The sequence below is a fragment of the Lepidochelys olivacea genome (assembly GCF_965140295.1).
Source record: "Lepidochelys olivacea isolate rLepOli2 genome assembly, chromosome: 3".
Classification (NCBI taxonomy): Eukaryota; Metazoa; Chordata; order Testudines; family Cheloniidae; genus Lepidochelys; species Lepidochelys olivacea.
Window position 1 is genome coordinate 5,968,779 of NC_140413.1, and position 19,269 is coordinate 5,988,047.

Below are 19,269 nucleotides of genomic sequence, written 5' to 3' on the forward strand. Positions count from 1 at the left end.
TAGCCCGAAGGTATAGAGAAACCAAGTACATTGTGTTTTAGATCTAATTAAATAGCATTGGACATAAGCCAAGTAATTAATCTACCACTGGTGGAGGCTATTTCTCATGGTGAAATTGCCAAGCTATAGCAGATTTAAGCTCATCCTGAGGCCAGACTAGCTAAGCGTGAAAGTGCAAAGTTACCGCTGTCAAGATTCAAACCTAGCCCCTTCGTGGCCCAAAGGCAATAGCTTCACCAGGTGAGCCAAGAAGAAACCTTGTCTTGGCAGGACATCTGCACAGCTTGTGTCCAACACATGTCGTGCCCTGCCCATCTGCTCAACTCTCTCAGCGCTCAGCTGAGATGATCTCTTACCTGAGATACAGTGATCTCTCCTCTCATTGCTCTGGCATAGGGACCACTGGGGCCTGCTCCAACAATGACATTTTGCAAAAAGTTCCTAAAAATGAATGAATACGTTACAGTAAGGAACGAACAAGCAGCAACTGGCTCCAGGCTGCTGCTGTCAAGTTACAACTTCCTGCAAGACAAGGACCGAGCGCTGTCCATACACAGGCCGGAACGCATTCAGCAGTTCAGTTCTATTCTAAAGAGGGACTGCCAAGAAAGCTTCTCACTCCCCATGGATCTTTGATTCATCAAGTGGGGGAAACGTTTTTTCCTTTGTCTCCTGTTGACACTGCAGAGTGCTGAGAGAGAAAGCCGCATATTACTCTCCTTACGCACCATCTACCCATTGGTCCCGCAAGCCACAGAATAAAACCCTGTAGCATGGGAGGGAAAGTCACTTACAGAAAAGACGTCATCTTACTTGAGAGCACAGGGCCTCTAAGTCAAACATTAGAGATGAAAATGACCTATTAAGCTAGTGGGCTAAATTAATCCCTGGTGCAACTACAGTCAAGTTAAATCAAAGAATAAGCTTGGCTCATCCCTTGCCACTGCAGTGTTGCTCACAATACTTTCCCATACGTTGTACGGTCCAGAACTGGAGCGCAGGTGCTGAAGCTTCTATCACTTCTGCTAAAAGGATATTGGTGGTCTAGCAGATTTTACATCAGGAAAGCTTTTGTGATGTTCATCTCAGATTTTCCCTTTGCTTCATTTCATCCTGTCACTGATTTGTATTGGGAGGCAGCGCGTGGCCTAGTGGACAGAGCAGGAGACTGGGACTGCTGGGCAACCTTGGGAAATTCACGTCACCTCCCTGTGCCTCAGTTTCCCCATCTGCTTAATTGGGATGATCGTGACCTCCTTTCGTAAAGTGTTTTGCAATCTATTATTAACTGTAGTTGTTTCATGATTGGGGCCTCAACGTTAGAGCCCTGTGCGGATACAAAATTTGCATTTGCATCCGATCCGCAAACACGGTCCACGGATATCCGCAGATTTGCAGGACTCTACTCATTGTGACTATCTTAGATACTTCTATGGCCCCATTACCCTAGTACCTCAGCACCTCACCAAGCGCTATCACCCCATTGTACAGATGGAGACTGGAGAGAGATTAAGTGACCTGGCCAAGGTCACACAGTGGGTGTCTGTGGCAGAGCAGGAATCGATTTCTGGTCTCCCACAGCCCACGCTGATGCTCTAACCTCTAGACCAGGAGTGGGCAAACTTTTTGGCCTGAGGGCCACATCTGGGTATGGAAATTGTATGGCAGACCATGAATGCTCACAGAATTGGGGGTTGGGTGCGGGATAGGGTGAGGGCTCCAGCTGGGGGTGCGGGCTCCGGGGTGTGGCCAGAAATGAGGAGTTCAGGGTGAGGGAGGAGGCTCTGGGCTGGGGCAAGTAGTTGAGATGTGGGGGTGGTGTAGGGCTGAGGGCTCTGGCTGCGGGTGCGGGCTCTGGGGTGGGGATGTGGGGTTTGTGGTGCAGGAGGGTGTTCCAGGCTGGGACCGAGGGGTTCGGAGAGTGGGAGGGGGATCAGGGCTGGGGTCGGGGCATGGGGAGAGGCTCAGGGTTGCAGGGTCCAAGCGGCACTTACCTTAAGCGGTCCCGGAAGCAGCAGCAGCATGTCCCCCCTCCAGCTCCTATGTGGAGGCATGACGCCGGCCATGAGGCTCTGCGTGCTGCCCCACCCGCAGGTGCCACCCCTGCAGCTCCCATTGGCCGTGGTTCCTGGCCAATGGCAGCTGTAGAGCCGGCACTTGGGCGGAGGCAGCGTGCGGAGCCCCCTGGCTGCCCCGACACGTAGGAGCCAGAGGGGGGACATGCTCCTGCTTCTGGAAGCCATGCAGACTGGGGCAAGCCCCCGCTCCCGCTCCCTGAGTGGAGCTCGAGGGCAGGATTAAAAGGTGCGATGGGACAGATGCGGCCCATAGGCCGAACTTTGCCCACCCCTGCTCTAGACCGTCCTCTCTCTTCCAATTCTCTGCACCTCTCACAGCAGCACACAGGGTGGCACAGGGTGGCACTTTCACCCTCTAGAGCAGGGGTTCTTAACCTTTCCTGAAGCCTGCACCCCTTTGGTTCTCAAAATATGTTCTCGCGCCCCTTATCAAAAATCGTTGAAGTAGGTCAGTTCTTTAAACCTAGATATATTACAGTAATTGCTAAAAAATGTATGATGTTAATAAACACACAGGTTTGATGAAACAAGTAGTTGTACTTACGTGCCTGGGCTTAACTTGTGTTTTCGATGATTTGCCTTCTAAAAAAAATCTGCCCTGTCTCGCATCCCCAGAAAGGGCGTCCTGCACCTCCAGGGGGTGCGTGCACCCCGGGGTAAGAACCACTGCCCTAGAGGCAGGATTCTTGCAGTGCCTCTGATCCAATGCACTTCCCCTTAGGGGGGGCCCCCAGCAGCAGGACCTCAGAGAGGGCACCCATCCACACCAATGACTAACCCAGCCCCCACAACGGAGGGCCGGGAGGGAACTTTTAAAAAATGCCCCTATTTAAGGCTCAATCCTGTGAGATGCTGGATGCCCTCACCTCCCACTGGCTGCCCACCAGCATCAAAGCCTTGCTGGTCAGACTACAGAGCCGACGTGCAGCTACCCCACCCAAACTAATGCCTCCCCCCGGCCCCGATTACGCCCTGAAAACCCCTGAAGAAAGTGCCACAATCCCATCTGCTTTAGCAGCAGCTAAATGCACAGCTTAAACTGCATTAGTTCATTTAATCTTCCCTCATTAGCTTAATCCTTCCGGCCCCTCCAGCCATTTTGGAAGACTTTGTTCTATCAAGGGTTGGAGCAACAATTTCTCAGACACCTGGCTCCCCTCTCGCCAGGATCCAGCAGGTAACGGAAAGTCTGACACATCAAAAGAAACAGGAGAAGCGACAGGAGGAACTAAAAGGATAAAGGCCTTTTGAATGGTAAGTCGCATCACAGATCAAGTGGGGCCGCTCCAGTTTGTTGCTGACCTTAAGACTGTTTAAATAATCAGATCGCAGCCAGTCCAGCTCCCTGCCAACGCAGGCTAAACCCCTGTAGCATGTTTTCTAGTGTATTGTCCACTCTGGTTGCCAGCAACCCAAAGAACATAGGTTCCAATGCTCCCAAATAGTCACTGCTCTGTTGACATGTTTCCTTCCCTGGTCCATTTCACCTTCTTCTTCCAGGGGCCACACTAAGTCCTTAGACATCCTTGAAGATGGCTACGCTTGGAAAGGTTTGATTTTTTTTTTTTTTTTTTAAAAAAACAGTAAGTGTCAATTTCACGGTACACACACGAACCGAGGAAAAGTATTTCCATCGAGCATAGTATAAAAAGTCCTGCTGGAGACCTGACAGTTTGATTTACGGATATTTACTTAACATATTTTGACTTGTGCTGTTGACACTTGGTGTTTTAAGTAATGCACCGGGAGGCATTCTGTTCTTTGCTGCTGCATTGCTGCATTAGAGCCATTGTTATATGCTTGGTGGAATCCAATTTTAACCTTTCGATCACTTTGATTGATAACACTGGTGTTTGTTTCTAAGCATTTTTTTCAATTTAAACGTTCACAATTGCAAGGACCTGAGGGCGGCTCAGACAACTGGGAAAGAGGGATCATAGAAGATTAGGATTGGAAGGGACCTCAGGACATCACCTAGTCCAAGCCCCTGCTCAAAGCAGGACCAACCCCAACTAAATCATCCCAGCCAGGGCTCTGTCAAGCTGGGCCTTAAAAACCTCTAAGGAAGGAGATTCCACCACCTCCCTAGGTAACGCATTCCAGTGCTTTACCACTATGTTTTAACTAATGCTGCACAGCTGCTGCAACACCCTTTGAAAGGACGCATTCACAGGATCCACTCTGCTGCCCAGTGCAAGGTACCAAGCCAGGAGCAAGCCCCCTGCTGCCCACCAGTGTTATGAGACTCCAGCCCTGGCGCTGAGGGGTTTCCACGGACAGCGGCTGCATGCACAACCGGTGCGGGGACACATGGCTCAGCACAGCCTTAGCCTGGTGCTTGCACCCTCCAGACACTGGGAGGGCGTTGCACATTCAGCCCTTGATTTGTGGGCAAAGATTAACCACAGTGGAGGGGGGCTAGGCCTGCCTGAACGAGAGGGCACCGCAAAATTCTCAATTTTCAGGGGTCTCCTCCGCTGAGAACCCAGCTCTCCGACATTTCTCCGACAGTATCAGCGCCATCTGGCACCAGTTCCCTTTCTTGCGGCTGTGCTGGGGCAAGGCCTCTTATGGCCACTTGCTGGTCTGCCATAGGGGAGTGCAAGTTGCCAGGATCAGGGATATCAGAACAGGGATTAGACACAGTAACGGCTGACGCCACTTGACAGCATGTTCAACTTCGTTCGTTTCCCCAAAGGTGGGGCAAGAAAAACAGACAGGGCAAGAGAGTACGTGGATGACATTCATCATAGCCAAGACGTGAGAGGAAAGACAGCCCTGGCGTACCAAGATGGCTCGTCCTCGTAGCTTAGAAACTGGATGGGGCTCAGGAGATCCAGATTGAATTCCTGGCTCTGCCAAGCACGCAGCGGCAATAGCCCAGTTCCTCATCTGTGAAATGGGGATACTTCCTTTCTCCCACCCTGTGTCTTATTTACTTAGCTTGCGAGCTGGTCAGGGTAGGGACTGTACTACTATGTGTATGATCTCAGCTGGGGTGTCTGGGCCTGACCATAATATGAAAAATATAAAAACCATGTCCAAAAATGCAAAGTTAACAAAATCATCTTAAAAAAAGGAGGAAGACTTGTGGCACCTTAGAGACTAACAAAGGTATTTGGGCATAAGCTTTCGTGAACTAAAACCCACTTCATCGGATGCATACAGTGGAAAATACAGTAGGAAGATATATATATACACAGAGAACATGAAAAAATGGGTGTTGCCATACACACTGTAATGGGACCAATCAATTAAGGTGGACTATTATCAACAGGAGAAAAAAAAAACATTTGTAGTGAAAATCAGTATTGCCCATTTCAAAACAGTTGGCAAGAAAGTGTGAGTAACAGTAGGGGAAAAATTAGCAAGGGGAAATAATTTTTACTTTGTGCAATGACCCATCCACTCCCAGTCTTTATTCCAGGCTAATTTAATGGTGTCCAGTTTGCAAATGAATTCCAATTTTGCAGTTTCTCACTGGAGTCTGGTTTTGAAGTTTTTTGTTGGAGAATTGCGACTTTTAGGTCTGAAATTGAGTGACCAGGGAGGTTGAAGTGTTCTCCGACTGATTTTTGAATGTTATAATTCTTGACGTCTGATTTGCATCCATTTATTCTTTTGCATAGAGATTGCCCAGTTTGGCCAATGTACATGGCAGAAGGGCATTGCTAGCACATGATGGCATATATCACATTGGTAGATGTGCAGGTGAACGAGCCTCTAACGGTGTGGCTGATGTAATTAGGTCCTATGATGGTGTCCCTTGAATAGATATGTGGACAGAGTTGGCAATGGGCTTTGTTGCAAGGATAGGTCCCTGGGTTAGTGTTTTTGTTGTGTGGTTGCTGGTGAGTATTTGCTTCAGGTTGGGGGACTGTCTTACCCTCTCCATTTAGAGCTCCCACATATTGATTTCTGAACTATGGGGCAGCGCAGAAGGACAAGTTAAAGTTAACCCCCCCGCCCACTAATTTTAGCATATGTCAATTTTTAACCAGTAATTATATTGACTGGAAAACTTGATTTTCAATGTCCAACTGTACTAACCAAAAAGGCTGCTAGAGTGAAGGTGGGCAGAAGTTTCACACTCCTGCCAGTGGATTCTACTTCACCACAGGGCGAACAGATTCTTCTTCCATGCACCCGCCACCAATATGATCAACTCTGTATTAACAGAACATTGAATGGTGTATATAGAGATCCCCTTCTCAGGTGTGGAACCCCAGAACCTCTGCTCTGTGTGATACAGAGGCCTGTTCTCTGAAGCTGTCTATGATCATAAAAATTCAGTTCAGCCTGTTACATAAAACTGTAGAAGTCACCAGAAGTTAGAGGCCAACAGATTGGTAAAAACTGGGACTGTTTATGTTAGAACTGTGCTAATGGGTCTGCAAGGCTCCTGGTAAGCTGAAAGACCGTAGAAATGTTCACAATGAAAGTCCTCAAAATGTGTTTTAATGATTAATTTTGATGCAAGGAGGTTGCCCCCACATCTTAGACCATGTTTATCTGGGAGTCAGTACATGACTGGACTGGAAGGAGCAAGCGCTATCTCTTCCTGGGACCCCAGAACCCACCATCACATCACTGGACCTTCATTGTCCTGATCCTGAAAGGGATCCTGACCAGGCCAGGCCAGGCCAGAGGGGTAGCCAGATGACATCACCACCTCCAGATGATTCAGCTGAATCCTGAACATCTATAATATGAGACTTGGGTTCTAATGTTTCCCATTCTCTCTCTCTGTGTAATCAGAGCCTGGCTTAGCCACCAAGACAACGCCAGCCTGTACCTCAGCACTGAGTCTGAGCTGACCGGCCACAACAGGCAACGTCTCAAAGGGCCCAACGCTGATAACAGTTTGCCAGGTATTAGATGGCTGACTGGACCACTTGCTGGGTCTGCGTTTCTCCAGCAGCAAAGCTGCAAGTGAGAGTCAGCCCCAGAGACAGAAGCCGTGTTTGCGATCTTTGCTACTCTTGTGTGGGTTTCATTTTATCTTACAGCAAACGGCTCCGACTCCTAACAACTCCAGCCCACCAAAACTAGACTTTTCTCCAAAAGAGAACAATTAATAGCAACTTTAATCCCATCTAAAAGATTGCCAAGCAGAGTTCCCTCTCCCCCATACTCTATACAGCGAAAGAGAACAAGGGACACTGTTACAACCAACGTCTCAATAATTCATGTTTCAAATGCTTTAACTCTTTTTCCCCCCTGCTTTTTCTGCATCTGGAATAAAATATTTTTGATGGTGGTTTTTACAATGGGAGTCACGAGCAGTAACTTGTCCTGAAACCCCAAACCGCATTGAACTGGATAGCGTAACAGTGAGCAAGGGTTTTATTAACATCTTCTCCCTTGCTGTGCCCAAGGCAGGCTCCTAACCCATGACCTCTCTTCTCACCCGAAATGCAGATGCCTTGTTGAGGTGAGGAAAGAAAACACTGTGCTGAGAATGGATACCAAGCAATAAGCCCAGCTACTGTAAGAGGAGCTACGCCCAACGCAGCTGCTTCAGCACAGGATCCTACCCCTTTAGGGCTACATTCTGCCCCCAGGGTAGCCCCACTGAATTCTGTGAGCCCTCCTATACCTCAGAGATAGGTGCCTATAAAAGAGTGGTAATGAGAATTTAACCCTTCAGTCCCTGAAAAAAATGCCTATCGTTAGACATGTAACGAAGACAGCCACAACTATGTTAACTGTTAGGACACTGGGGCAAAATTCCTCCTAGGTGATGATCCCAAAGATGCACTTACTCCCAGGTATTTAACAAGATTATATTTCCGGTCAGCTCGTCTCTCATCTGCTTTCCTATGCATCATCTTCTGCCTTTACAGCGCATTTGCTGCATAGCAGACTAAAAATCCTGGGTGCTTTTTACAGTTTGAGTTCTGTGTGTAACCTGGCAAAAGAAGCCTGGCAAGAACATGCCCCCTACTTCCATTATTAATTTATTGCATGATGGCATCTCAGGCTTCTTTTTAAGGAAGCATCTTAACATGCACGTGGCAAGATTTTTTTTGCCAAGGAAAGAGATTCTTGAAGTACCATGTTAAAAGCTCTACCACAAAAAAAAAAAATTACATTACTGATAGATCTTTGTTATCTTGAACGAAGAAAGATTCACTTGTGCGCAATCTTGAAACAAAATGAAATGTACTATTTCTAGGGCAATGCCGTTTTCCAATTTAGTCTTACTTTAAGGAACGGTGACCAAATCAGAGAGGATCAATCTTTTCATTTCAAAGGTCGAGTTAAGATCATTATCTTGTCCTTCCGACACATAATTTTACTGCAAGAGATGTTTGGTTACTACAACCCAGATATAATTACATACTGCAGAAATCCCCCTGCAATTGCATCTGGATACAGTAGTCTTCTTTCTATGCCAACTGTTTGCGCACTGTAAATCAGCTATCAAATTCATCCCAAGAGCTGGGCTACAATTCAATGGAGAGTGAAGCGTTCACCAGCTGCACATGAATACACATGCAGCTGGGAGCTTTGGGATAAAAGGTGTGGAAGAGAGAGAGACACACCCTGGAGCACGAGGCCTGGTCCAAGACCTAAGGCCCAAACCATAGTCAGCAAAGTCAAGCCATGTCATGAACCAAAGTCAGGCCATGGATTAAAGCAGAGGCTAAGAAATTTACTATCCCATACACAATCTTGGCAAGGGCACTGCTAATGTTGCAAAACACAGGCACTCCTAAGCAGCAACCGATATGGGGGATCACACTCCAGAAGATTAACACAGGTACATCCTGACCCAAGAAAAGAGGGTTTGACAGAAGGGATGAATAGGGATATTTCGCCCAAGGCACCTGGCTCAAGATACAAGGGGAGGTAACAAGTAGACATCATGAAACACATAATGTGGTACGTAAGTTGTTTGTCGGAGAAGCTAGCCACTCCTGTCCCCTGTCCAGTGAAGCTTACCAGATGGTGACAACCAGCAGTAAGAGTAACCTATAACATGGATGGACAGTACTGTGTAGTAACTAATTACATGAAATTTATATATGAAGGCCTCGTTTGTGATGTCACCACTCCAAATTTCTGTATCAGAGGGGTAGCCATGTTAGCCTGTCTCCACAAAAACAACAAGGAGTCCAGTGGCACCTTAAAGACTCACCGATTTATTTGGGCATAAGCTTTCGTGGGTAAAAACTCCACTTCTTCAGATGTATGGAGTGAAAATTACAGTTGCAAGCATAAATACACTGGCACATGAAGAGAAGGAAGTTACGTTACAAGTGGAGAACCAGCGCTGACAAGGCCAATTCAGTCAGGGTGGATGTGATCCACTCCCCTTAATTGATGAGACGGTGTCAATACCAAAAGAGGGAAAATTGCTTTTGTAGTGAGCCAACCTATCCTGGAAAATGATCCCTCACTCTCACAGACCTTGGGAGGCAGGCCAGTCCTTGCTTACAGACAGCCCCGCAACCTGAAGCAAACACTCACCAGCAACTACACACCACAGAAACACTAACCCAGGAACCAATCCCTGTAACAAACCCCGTTGCCTACTTTGTCCCCATATCGACTCTAGCAACACCATCATAGGACCCAACCACACTACCAGGGGCTCATTCACCTGCACAATGCGATATACGCCATCATGTGCCAGCAATGCCCCTCTGCCATGTACATTGGCCTAACCAGACAGTCTCTAGGTAAAAGGATAAATGGACACAAATCAGACATCAGGAATGGTAACATACAAAAGCCAGTAGGAGAGCACTTCAATCTCCCTGGACATTCAATAACAGATTTAAAAGTAGCCATCCTGCAACAAAAAAAACTTCAAAAACCGACTTCAAAGAGAAACTGCAGAGCTACAGTTCATTTGCAAACCATTAATTTGGGCTTGACTAGGGACTGGGAATGGCTGGCTCACTACAAGAGCAATTTTCCCTCTCTTGATATTGACACCTTGCACACAACCATCAGCCTCAATGAGAGCGAAGCAAGAGTTTACTAATTAAGGACCAAAGCCTGCCTTCAGAATCACCAAGAGATCTTCCTCCAGCCCAAATAGGAGTCTTTCCACCTTCCACAGCAAGATGTCCACTAATAAAGGTCAAGCCAAGCGGAAACGAGCTCAAACCCACAGACTCCACCATAGTCACAGCGTAGCAAAATCTATTTTTTTGGCCCATTTCAACCAACTCTCTCCACAATCGCTTTTTATTTAGCTTATTATTGAGAGAGGACAATGCAGGGCACACAGCCATGGAGCATCACATGGCTTTAGTCTGAAACCTTGATTTCACAGGAATGTGTTACCAGTTATACCTCTATAGTTATACAGGTATCAGAATCATAGGGCTAGAAGGGGACTGTAAGGGTCATCTAGTCTAACCCCTGCCAAGATGCAGGATTTGTTGTGTCTAAACCAGGGGTCGGCAACCTTTCAGAAGTGGTGTGTCAAGTCTTCGTTTATTTACTTTACTTTAAGGTTTTGCATGCCAATAATACATTTTAACGTTTTTTAGGTCTCTCTCTCTAAGTCTATATAGTATATAACTAAACTATTGTCGTATGTAAACAAGGTTTTCAAAATGTTTAAGAAGCTTCGTTTAAAATTAAACTAAAATGCTGATCTTACACCGCCGGCCCGCTCAGACCGTTGCCGGCCTGGGGTTCCATTCACCTAGGCCGGCAGCAGGCTGAGTGAGGCCTCGGCCAGAACCCCGGCTGGCAAGGGGCCGGCAGCCAGAACCCCTGACCGGCAGCGGGCTGAGTAGGGCTGGCAGCTGTGACCCCAGACCAGCAGTGGGCTGAGCGGCTCAGCCAGCTGCTGGTCTGGGGTTCCGTCTGCTGGCTCCTGCCAGCCAGGGTCCAGGCTGCCGGCCCCACTCAGCCTGCTGCCGGTCTGGAGTCCCGGCCCTGACCACATAGAGTAGGTACCTACCTTCTCCCTGGTTCTAGCCATTCTCTTCCTCTCTCTGCACTGAGATGACGGTGGGCGTGTGCTGAGAACAGGGCTGGGGGTGAAGGAGCAGGCTGCGGGTTGGGGTGCAGGGTCTGGCCAGGAGCTAGAATGAGGGAGGGAGCTCAGGGTTAGGGCAGGAGGTTGGGGTGTGGAGCGCTTACCTGGGCAGCTCCCATTTGGTGCGAGGGGTGCAGGTGGGAATGTGGGGGGTGGGGGTGTGTGCAGGAGCTCCTGTTTGGTGCTCAGGGTGGGAGTGGGGATGTGGGGGGTGCAAGAGTCAGGGCATGGGGCGGGGGGGCTGGGTATGTGTGGGGCGTGCAGGAGTCAGGGGAGGGGGCTGTGACGAGGGTGCAGGAGTCAGGGCAGGGGGCTGGGTATGTGTTGGGGGTACCGGAGTCAGGGCTGGGGTTGTGGGGGGGGTGCAGTGGTGAGGGCAGAGGGCTGGGGGTGCGCGAGGAGGGTGCAGGGGTCAGGGCAGAGGGCTGGGGGTGCAGGCTGGGGTGATGGGGTGCTCCCAGCCCCCTGCCCAGAGTGGCTCACAGCAGGGGACTGGAGGGGATATGCCCTGATTCCACCCCCTTCCCCAAGATCCCCAGAGCACAGAGCGGGCTGCAGCTAGGCTTTTACCTCTCCCCTCTGTAGCAAGAGCCGTCAGCTGATCGGCCGCAGGGAGGGAGAGGAGGAGGGGCAGCGCGGGAAGGGGGAAGCTTGCCTGCTCTGCAAGAAGAGAGCAGGGGGCAGAGAAGAGCGGGCCGGACCGGGCAGGATTTTTAGTGGCATACTGCTGTCTGCCTGGGTCCGGCAGGCAGCAGCATGCCATTAAAAATTGGCTCACGTGCCGTGTTTGGCATGCGTGCCATAGGTTGCCAACCCCTGGTCTAAACCATCCAAGGCAGATGGCTCCAGCCTCCTTCTGAAAACCTCCTCTGAAGGAGCTTCCACGACCTCCCCAGGCATCTGCTCCATTGTCCTGCTGTTCTTACAATGAGGAAGTTTTTCCTGAGATTTAATCCAAATCTACTATGCTGGAGTTTGATCCCCTGCCTCTCGCCATGCCCTCTGTGGCAAGAGAGAACAGCTTTTCTCCATCTTTTTTAGGGCAGCCTTTCAAGGATTTGAAGACCACTCTTGTCTCCCCTTAATCTCCTCTTTTGCAAACTAAACATGCCCAGATCCTTCAGCCTTTGCTCGCATGGCTTGTGTTCCCTCCCTTTGATCATCTTTGTCGCTCGCCTCTGGATCCTTTCCAGTTTCTCTTCATCCTTTCTAGACGTTGGTGACCAAAACAGGACATAGTCCTCCAGCTGAGGCCTGACCAGAACCGAGGAGAGTGGTACTATCACCTCCTGTGACTTGCGCGCTGTGCCTCGTTTAATGCAACTTAAAATTGCATTTGCCTTTTTTTTTTTTTTGCGCAACAGTATCACATTGCTGTTGTAAAAAACCTCACGTTAAGGTTGCGATACATCACAACTCCCAGCTCCTTCTCAGCAGTGCTGCTGCCGAGCCAGTTATCTCCCATCCTGTATTTGTGCATCTGTTTTTTCTTCCCAATGCGTAGCACCTGCCACTTGTCTTTGCTGAATTTCATTGTGTTGTCTATAGCCCAGTTCTCCAATTTATCAAGATCCCTCTGAATCTTAGCTCTATCCTCCAAAGCGCTTTGTGTCACCTGCAAACGTGATCAGTGTGCTCTCTAGTCCTACATCCAGGTCACTGATAAAGATGTTAAACACCACCGGACCCAGAACAGATCCCTATGGAACCCCACTTGAGACCTCCCTCCAAGCCGACATCATTCCATTACTCTTTGTTCGTGGTTGTTTCATCAATTATGTATCCACCTAATGGTAGTTCCACCAAGCCTGCATTTCTCCAGCTTACTTATCAGAGTAGGGTTGCGAACTTTCTACTAGCACAAAATCGAACACCCTTGCCCCACCCCCTGCGAGGCCCTGTCCCCCATTCACTCAATTCCCCCTCCCTCTGTCGCTCGCTCTCCCCACCCTCACTCACTCGCTCATTTGCATCGCACTGGCTCAGGGGATTGGGATGCAGGAGGATGTGAAGGCTCCAGCTGGGGGTGCGGGCTCTTGGGTCGGGCCAGAAATGAGGACTTCAGAGTGCAGGAGGGGGCTCCGGGCTGAAGCAGTGGACTGGGATGCAGGAGGGGGTGAGGGCTCTGGGGTGGGGCCAGGGATGAGGGGTTTGGGGTCCAGGAGGGAGCTCTGGGCTGAGGCAGTAGATTGGAATGTGGGAGGGAGTACGGGCTCTGGGCTGGGGGTGCGGATTCCAGGGTGAGGCCAGAAATGAGGAGTTCAGAGTGCAGGAGAAGGTTCAAGCTGGGGCAGTGGGGTTGGGTGCAGGGGGTGGGTGAGGGCTCCAGCTGGGGGTGCAGGCTCTGGTGTGGGGCCAGGGATGAGGGATTTGGAGTGCAGGAGGGGCTCTGGGCTGGGGCTGAGGGTTTTGGAGTGAGGAAGGGGACTCCGGCCTGGGGTGGGGAAGTGAGGGCTCCGACTGGGGGTGCAGGCTCCAAGGTGGACCTGGGGATGAGGAGTTTGGGGTGTAGTAGGAGGCTACAGACTGGGACCAAGGGGTTCGAAGGGCAGTAAGGGATCAGGGCTGGGGCAGGGGGTTGAGTCGCAGGAGGGGGTCAGGGGTGCAGGCTCCAGGCAGCACTTACCTCAGGCAGCTCCCAGAAGCAGCAGCATGTCCCCCCTCCAGCTCCTAAGCAGAGGCATGGCCCCGTCTGCGCAGTTCCCGGCCAATGGGAGCTGCGGAGCTGGCACTTGGGGTGGGGGCAGTGCGCGGAGCCCCCTGGCTGCCCCTACACCTAGGAGCCGGAGGGGGGACATGCCGCTGCTTCCAAAAGTTGCAGGGAGCCTGTCATAGCCCCATTGCACCGCCAACCAGACTTTTAATAGCCTGGTCAGCAGTGCTGACCGGAGCCACCGGGGTCCCTTTTTGACCGGGCATTCTGGTCGAAAACCAGACACTAGCAACTCTATATCAGAATTGTTGCCGGCACCCAGTGCCGAGAGGCTGAACAACAGCTTGAGTGGTTCGTACCATCTTAAGTACCATCTGCAGCCTTACAGTATAGCAGCCTATGCATGCCATGGCTGGCCCAGTAAACAGTGGTGCTATTCCCAGTACAGAGCACCCTACCAGCTTCTCGGTTGTGAGGGGATTCTTCATATTGCCCTCTAATGCCGTAGTCAGTCGCCGCAGGGTCTTTTCTCGTGACTCAACAGAGGTGTCTCGGGCATTTCTAATCTTTCCTTTGGGCAGCGTGGCAGTTATGGAAAGATGAGGAACTCCATGAGCTATATAACAGCTACCTGTCCAGTTGGCTGGCAGCACCTTGTAAGCCTCTCGGCACTGGGTGCCGGCAACAGAATGATATGTATCCATAACACACCATGTTGGGGATCTGGGACACGGGTTCTCTCATCCCAAAATCCTGGGGTTAGCAATGCTGCAGTCCCTGCAATCTGGGCCTGGTGAACAACGTGGGACCCAGTTCCCAGCACAGCATTCCACATTCAAACCTGTAGTAGAGAGAGAGCGCGCCTGGAGCACGGGGCCAGTTCAAACCAAGAACAGGTGGGCTCAGAGCAAGAATCACTGAGTGAAATTCTACAGCCTGTGTTCTGCAGGAGGTCAGACCAGATGGTCATAATGGTCCCCTCTGGCCTTAAATCAAAAATAGAGAGATCTATCTAAACTTCGTTAGCCCCATTCACTGACATGCAATTTCCATATAATCTCCAAGTTTGGCTCATTATATTGGAAAGCTGTTTCCCTTATTATAGTTTTTTTTTCCACCCTCTTTTCCAGCTTTTTCTCCTTAACCTAAGTACAGTGTTGCTCCCAAATTGAAGTGTGATTTCCCCCACCTCTATTTGTTTAAGTCTTCTTGTTTATTAACAATCAATTAGAAATGCAGCCAGGGCTCCCTTTGCTACTCCTTAATAAAAGGAGATGAGGGCAAATGAATTCGTTCAAACCATACATTCTTTTTCTGCACTAGAACTTCCCCCAATCATTATAAATTAATTTGGCTTTCTTAAAAGCATAAGGCACATATACATCAAACCCGTAACTTCAGAACTGCCGCACTTCGCGGAACAGACATTGAGACTCACGTGAAAGCTACAGATTTAGGCCACAAATCTAAATTACTAGATCTGAACGTGGAATGAAGTCCTGCAAACGAGGATCCCACATTGGCCCTCACCCAGAAACTATGGCTCCCACCCAGGAGGAGACCCAGTAGAACACCAGATGGCCCCTAACATGCAACAGGTACCACTCCCTTCCCATCTCCCAAAAGTGCCCAGCACTCCTCCATCCAGGACATATAAGCATTCTGATTCTTTAACAAAAGCCCTTCGGGTCAAGATATATGGAAATTGGGAGCCTCCCACACCCAAGCACCTTGCACTGCTCTATCCAAGAGGAAGAGGATCACAGAAATGTCAGGCTGGAAGGGACCTCAACAGGTCCAGCCCCCTGTGCCGAGGCAGGACCAAGTAAACCTGGACAGTTCCTGACAGGGGATTGTCCAACCTCTTCTTAGAGAGGAATCTCATGACGGGGATTCCACAACCTCCCGTGGAAGCCTGTTCCAGAGCTTAACTCCCCTCAGAGGTAGAAAGTTTTCCCCTAATATCTAACCTAATCTCCCTTGCTGCAGATTAAGCCCATTCCTTCTTGTCCTACCTTCAGCAGAAAAGAAATCACTTCTTCTCTTTATCACAGCCCTTAACATATTTGAAGACTTATCAGGCTCCCCCTCAGTTTTCTTTTCTTCCAGACTAAACATGCCCAGTTGCTTTGATGTTTCCTCACAGGTCAGGTACGTTTTTGTTGCTCTCCTCTAGACTCACTCCAATTTGACCACATCTCTCCCAAAGGGTGGTGCCCAGAACTGGACACCCCCACTGAGGCCTCACCTACACTAAATGGAGCAGGACCGTTACCTCCTGTATCTTACCCACGGCATTCCTCTTAATATGCCCTCCAGAACGATACTAGCCTTGCTTACCACTGCATCATGTTTATGATTCTCATTGAACTTGTGACCCACTATAACCCCAGAGCCTGTTCAGCAGCACGGCCTGTCTAGCCAGTAACCCCCCATTTGGTAGTTCCGCACTGGATTTTTCCTTCCTAAGCATAGCTCGTCTCTATCGAATTTCAGCTTGTTGACTTCAGACCAACTCTCCAATTTGTCAAGGTCATTCTGAACCTCCTCTGACATGCCCTGCAACCCCCCCACACCCCAAAATACACAGGTTCCCTGACCCTCCCCCCACACGCCCTTCAACACCCACACCCCAAATTCCATGGGTGCCCTGACCCTCGCCCCACACGCCCTTCAACCCCCCCGCCCCCCAAAATACACGGGTTCCCTGACCCTCCCCCCACACGCCCTTCAACCCCCCACCCCCCAAAATACACGGGTTCCCTGACCCTCCCCCCACACGCCCTTCAACCCCCCCGCCCCCCAAAATACACGGGTTCCCTGACCCTCGCCCCACACGCCCTTCAACCCCCCCGCCCACCAAATACACGGGTTCCCTGACCCTCGCCCCACACGCCCTTCAACCCCCCCGCCCCCCAAAATACACGGGTTCCCTGACCCTCGCCCCACACGCCCTTCAACCCCCCCGCCCACCAAATACACGGGTTCCCTGACCCTCGCCCCACACGCCCTTCAACCCCCCCCGCCCCCCAAAATACACGGGTTCCCTGACCCTCCCCCCACACGCCCTTCAACCCCCCCGCCCCCCAAAATACACGGGTTCCCTGACCCTCGCCCCACACGCCCTTCAACCCCCCCGCCCCCCAAAATACACGGGTTCCCTGACCCTCCCCCCACACGCCCTTCAACCCCCCCGCCCCCCAAAATACACGGGTTCCCTGACCCTCGCCCCACACGCCCTTCAACCCCCCCGCCCCCCAAAATACACGGGTTCCCTGACCCTCGCCCCACACGCCCTTCAACCCCCCCGCCCCCCAAAATACACGGGTTCCCTGACCCTCGCCCCACACGCCCTTCAACCCCCCCGCCCCCCAAAATACACGGGTTCCCTGACCCTCGCCCCACACGCCCTTCAACCCCCCCGCCCCCCAAAATACACGGGTTCCCTGACCCTCGCCCCACACGCCCTTCAACCCCCCCGCCCCCCAAATACACGGGTTCCCTGACCCTCGCCCCACACGCCCTTCAACCCCCCCGCCCCCCAAAATACACGGGTTCCCTGACCCTCGCCCCACACGCCCTTCAACCCCCCCGCCCCCCAAAATACACGGGTTCCCTGACCCTCGCCCCACACGCCCTTCAACCCCCCCGCCCCCCAAAATACACGGGTTCCCTGACCCTCGCCCCACACGCCCTTCAACCCCCCCGCCCCCCAAAATACACGGGTTCCCTGACCCTCGCCCCACACGCCCTTCAACCCCCCCGCCCCCCAAAATACACGGGTTCCCTGACCCTCGCCCCACACGCCCTTCAACCCCCCCCGCCCCCCAAAATACACGGGTTCCCTGACCCTCGCCCCACACGCCCTTCAACCCCCCCGCCCCCCAAAATACACGGGTTCCCTGACCCTCCCCCCCAAACGCCCTTCAACCCCCCGCCCCCCAAAATACACGGGTTCCCTGACCCTCGCCCCACACGCCCTTCAACCCCCCCGCCCCCCAAAATACACGGGTTCCCTGACCCTCGCCCCACACGCCCTTCAACCCCCCCGCCCCCCAAAATACACGGGTTCCCTGACCCTCGCCCCACACGCCCTTCAACCCCCCCGCCCCCCAAAATACACGGGTTCCCTGACCCTCCCCCCACACGCCCTTCAACCCCCCCGCCCCCCAAAATACACGGGTTCCCTGACCCTCCCCCCACACGCCCTTCAACCCCCCCGCCCCCCAAAATACACGGGTTCCCTGACCCTCCCCCCACACGCCCTTCAACCCCCCCGCCCCCCAAAATACACGGGTTCCCTGACCCTCGCCCCACACGCCCTTCAACCCCCCACCCCCCAAAATACACGGGTTCCCTGACCCCCCCCACACGCCCTTCAACCCCCCCGCCCCCCAAAATACACGGGTTCCCTGACCGTCCCCCCACACGCCTTCCACGTACCCCACCCCCCCCATGCCCTGCACCCCCCCACACCCCACTCCGCCCCTGAGCCGTGCAGGTGGAGCAAAGGCCGGGGCGCTGAGAACGCAGTGCGGGCGACCCCAAAACACACAAAATTTACCCATCATTCCTATGGGCTTCACTCCCCCGGCACCCCGAGAAGCCGGGGCGGGCGGGCGGGGGCTAGCGCCTACCTGGGCAGGGCCAGCGACGCCTCGTAGCGGCCGAAGAAACCCAGCGGGCTGGGGGTGAAGAGCACCCCGCCCACGTCGAACAGCACCAGCCGCCTCGCCAGGGCCATGGCCACCGCCTGGGCCGCTCTGACGAGCCGCGACCCCCTCAGCCCCTTGCCATCGTGCGCCGCCTCGGGCCCCGCCCCTTGCCCGGGCCACGCCCCCTCCCGGGCCACGCCCCTTCTGGCGCGCCCGCCCTGCCCTGAGGGCCGGGCTCCTCTGGGTCCTAGAGCCCGCGGGGACTTGGTGCAGGGGCATGACAGCAGCAGCAGCAGCCCCGGCAGGGGGCGTGGCTCCTTCGCTGGGCACGTGCGTGGGAGGGGCAATGGGGCTTGCTGGGCTGGTGGTGGGAGGGGCTGGGGCTCAGCAGCCCAGGGCAGGCAGAGCGTAGGAGCGGCCAGAGCAAAGGTCCATCGAGCCCAGGCTCCGGTCTTCCGGCAGGGGCCGATGCCAGGGGCCCCAGAAGGACTGGGCAGCATGTGCCATGGCCAAGCGATCCACCCCCTGTGCTCCCGTCCCCGCTTCTGGCAGCCAGAGGTTCGGGGACACCCGGAGCATGGGGCTGCCCCCTTGACCGTCTTGGCTGATAGCCATAGATAGACCTGTCCTCTGTGGACATATCTACTTCTTTTTTTGACCCTATTATAGTTTTGGCCTTCACGCCATCCCCTGGCGAGGGGTTCTACAGGTTGTCTGTGCAAAGAAATACTTCCTTTTGTTTGTTTTAAACTTGATGCCTGTTCTTTTGACCTAAGAAGAGAAGCCCTGTCAGCTACCACAAGGCCTTGGGGGAGTGGTTAGATAACCACACAGGTCCAGTGTACCCCGGAGTTCTGCAAGAAGAGAACTGGGGGA

General features: G+C 52.3%; 1 protein-coding gene across 1 annotated transcript in view; it reads right to left on the reverse strand.

The window, feature by feature from the left end:
- EPHX2 (epoxide hydrolase 2) overlaps positions 1–18,555 on the reverse strand; it is a 109,994-nt gene extending 91,439 nt beyond the window's left edge. The window contains exons 1-2 of the mRNA XM_084624749.1: positions 18,376–18,555; positions 357–441 (exon numbers count right to left, since the gene is read on the reverse strand). Coding sequence (XP_084480875.1) covers positions 357–441; positions 18,376–18,482 — 192 coding nt within the window. The 5' untranslated portion in view covers positions 18,483–18,555. The remainder of the gene's footprint in view (positions 1–356; positions 442–18,375) is intronic.
- Between the last annotated feature and the right edge of the window lie 714 nt (positions 18,556–19,269).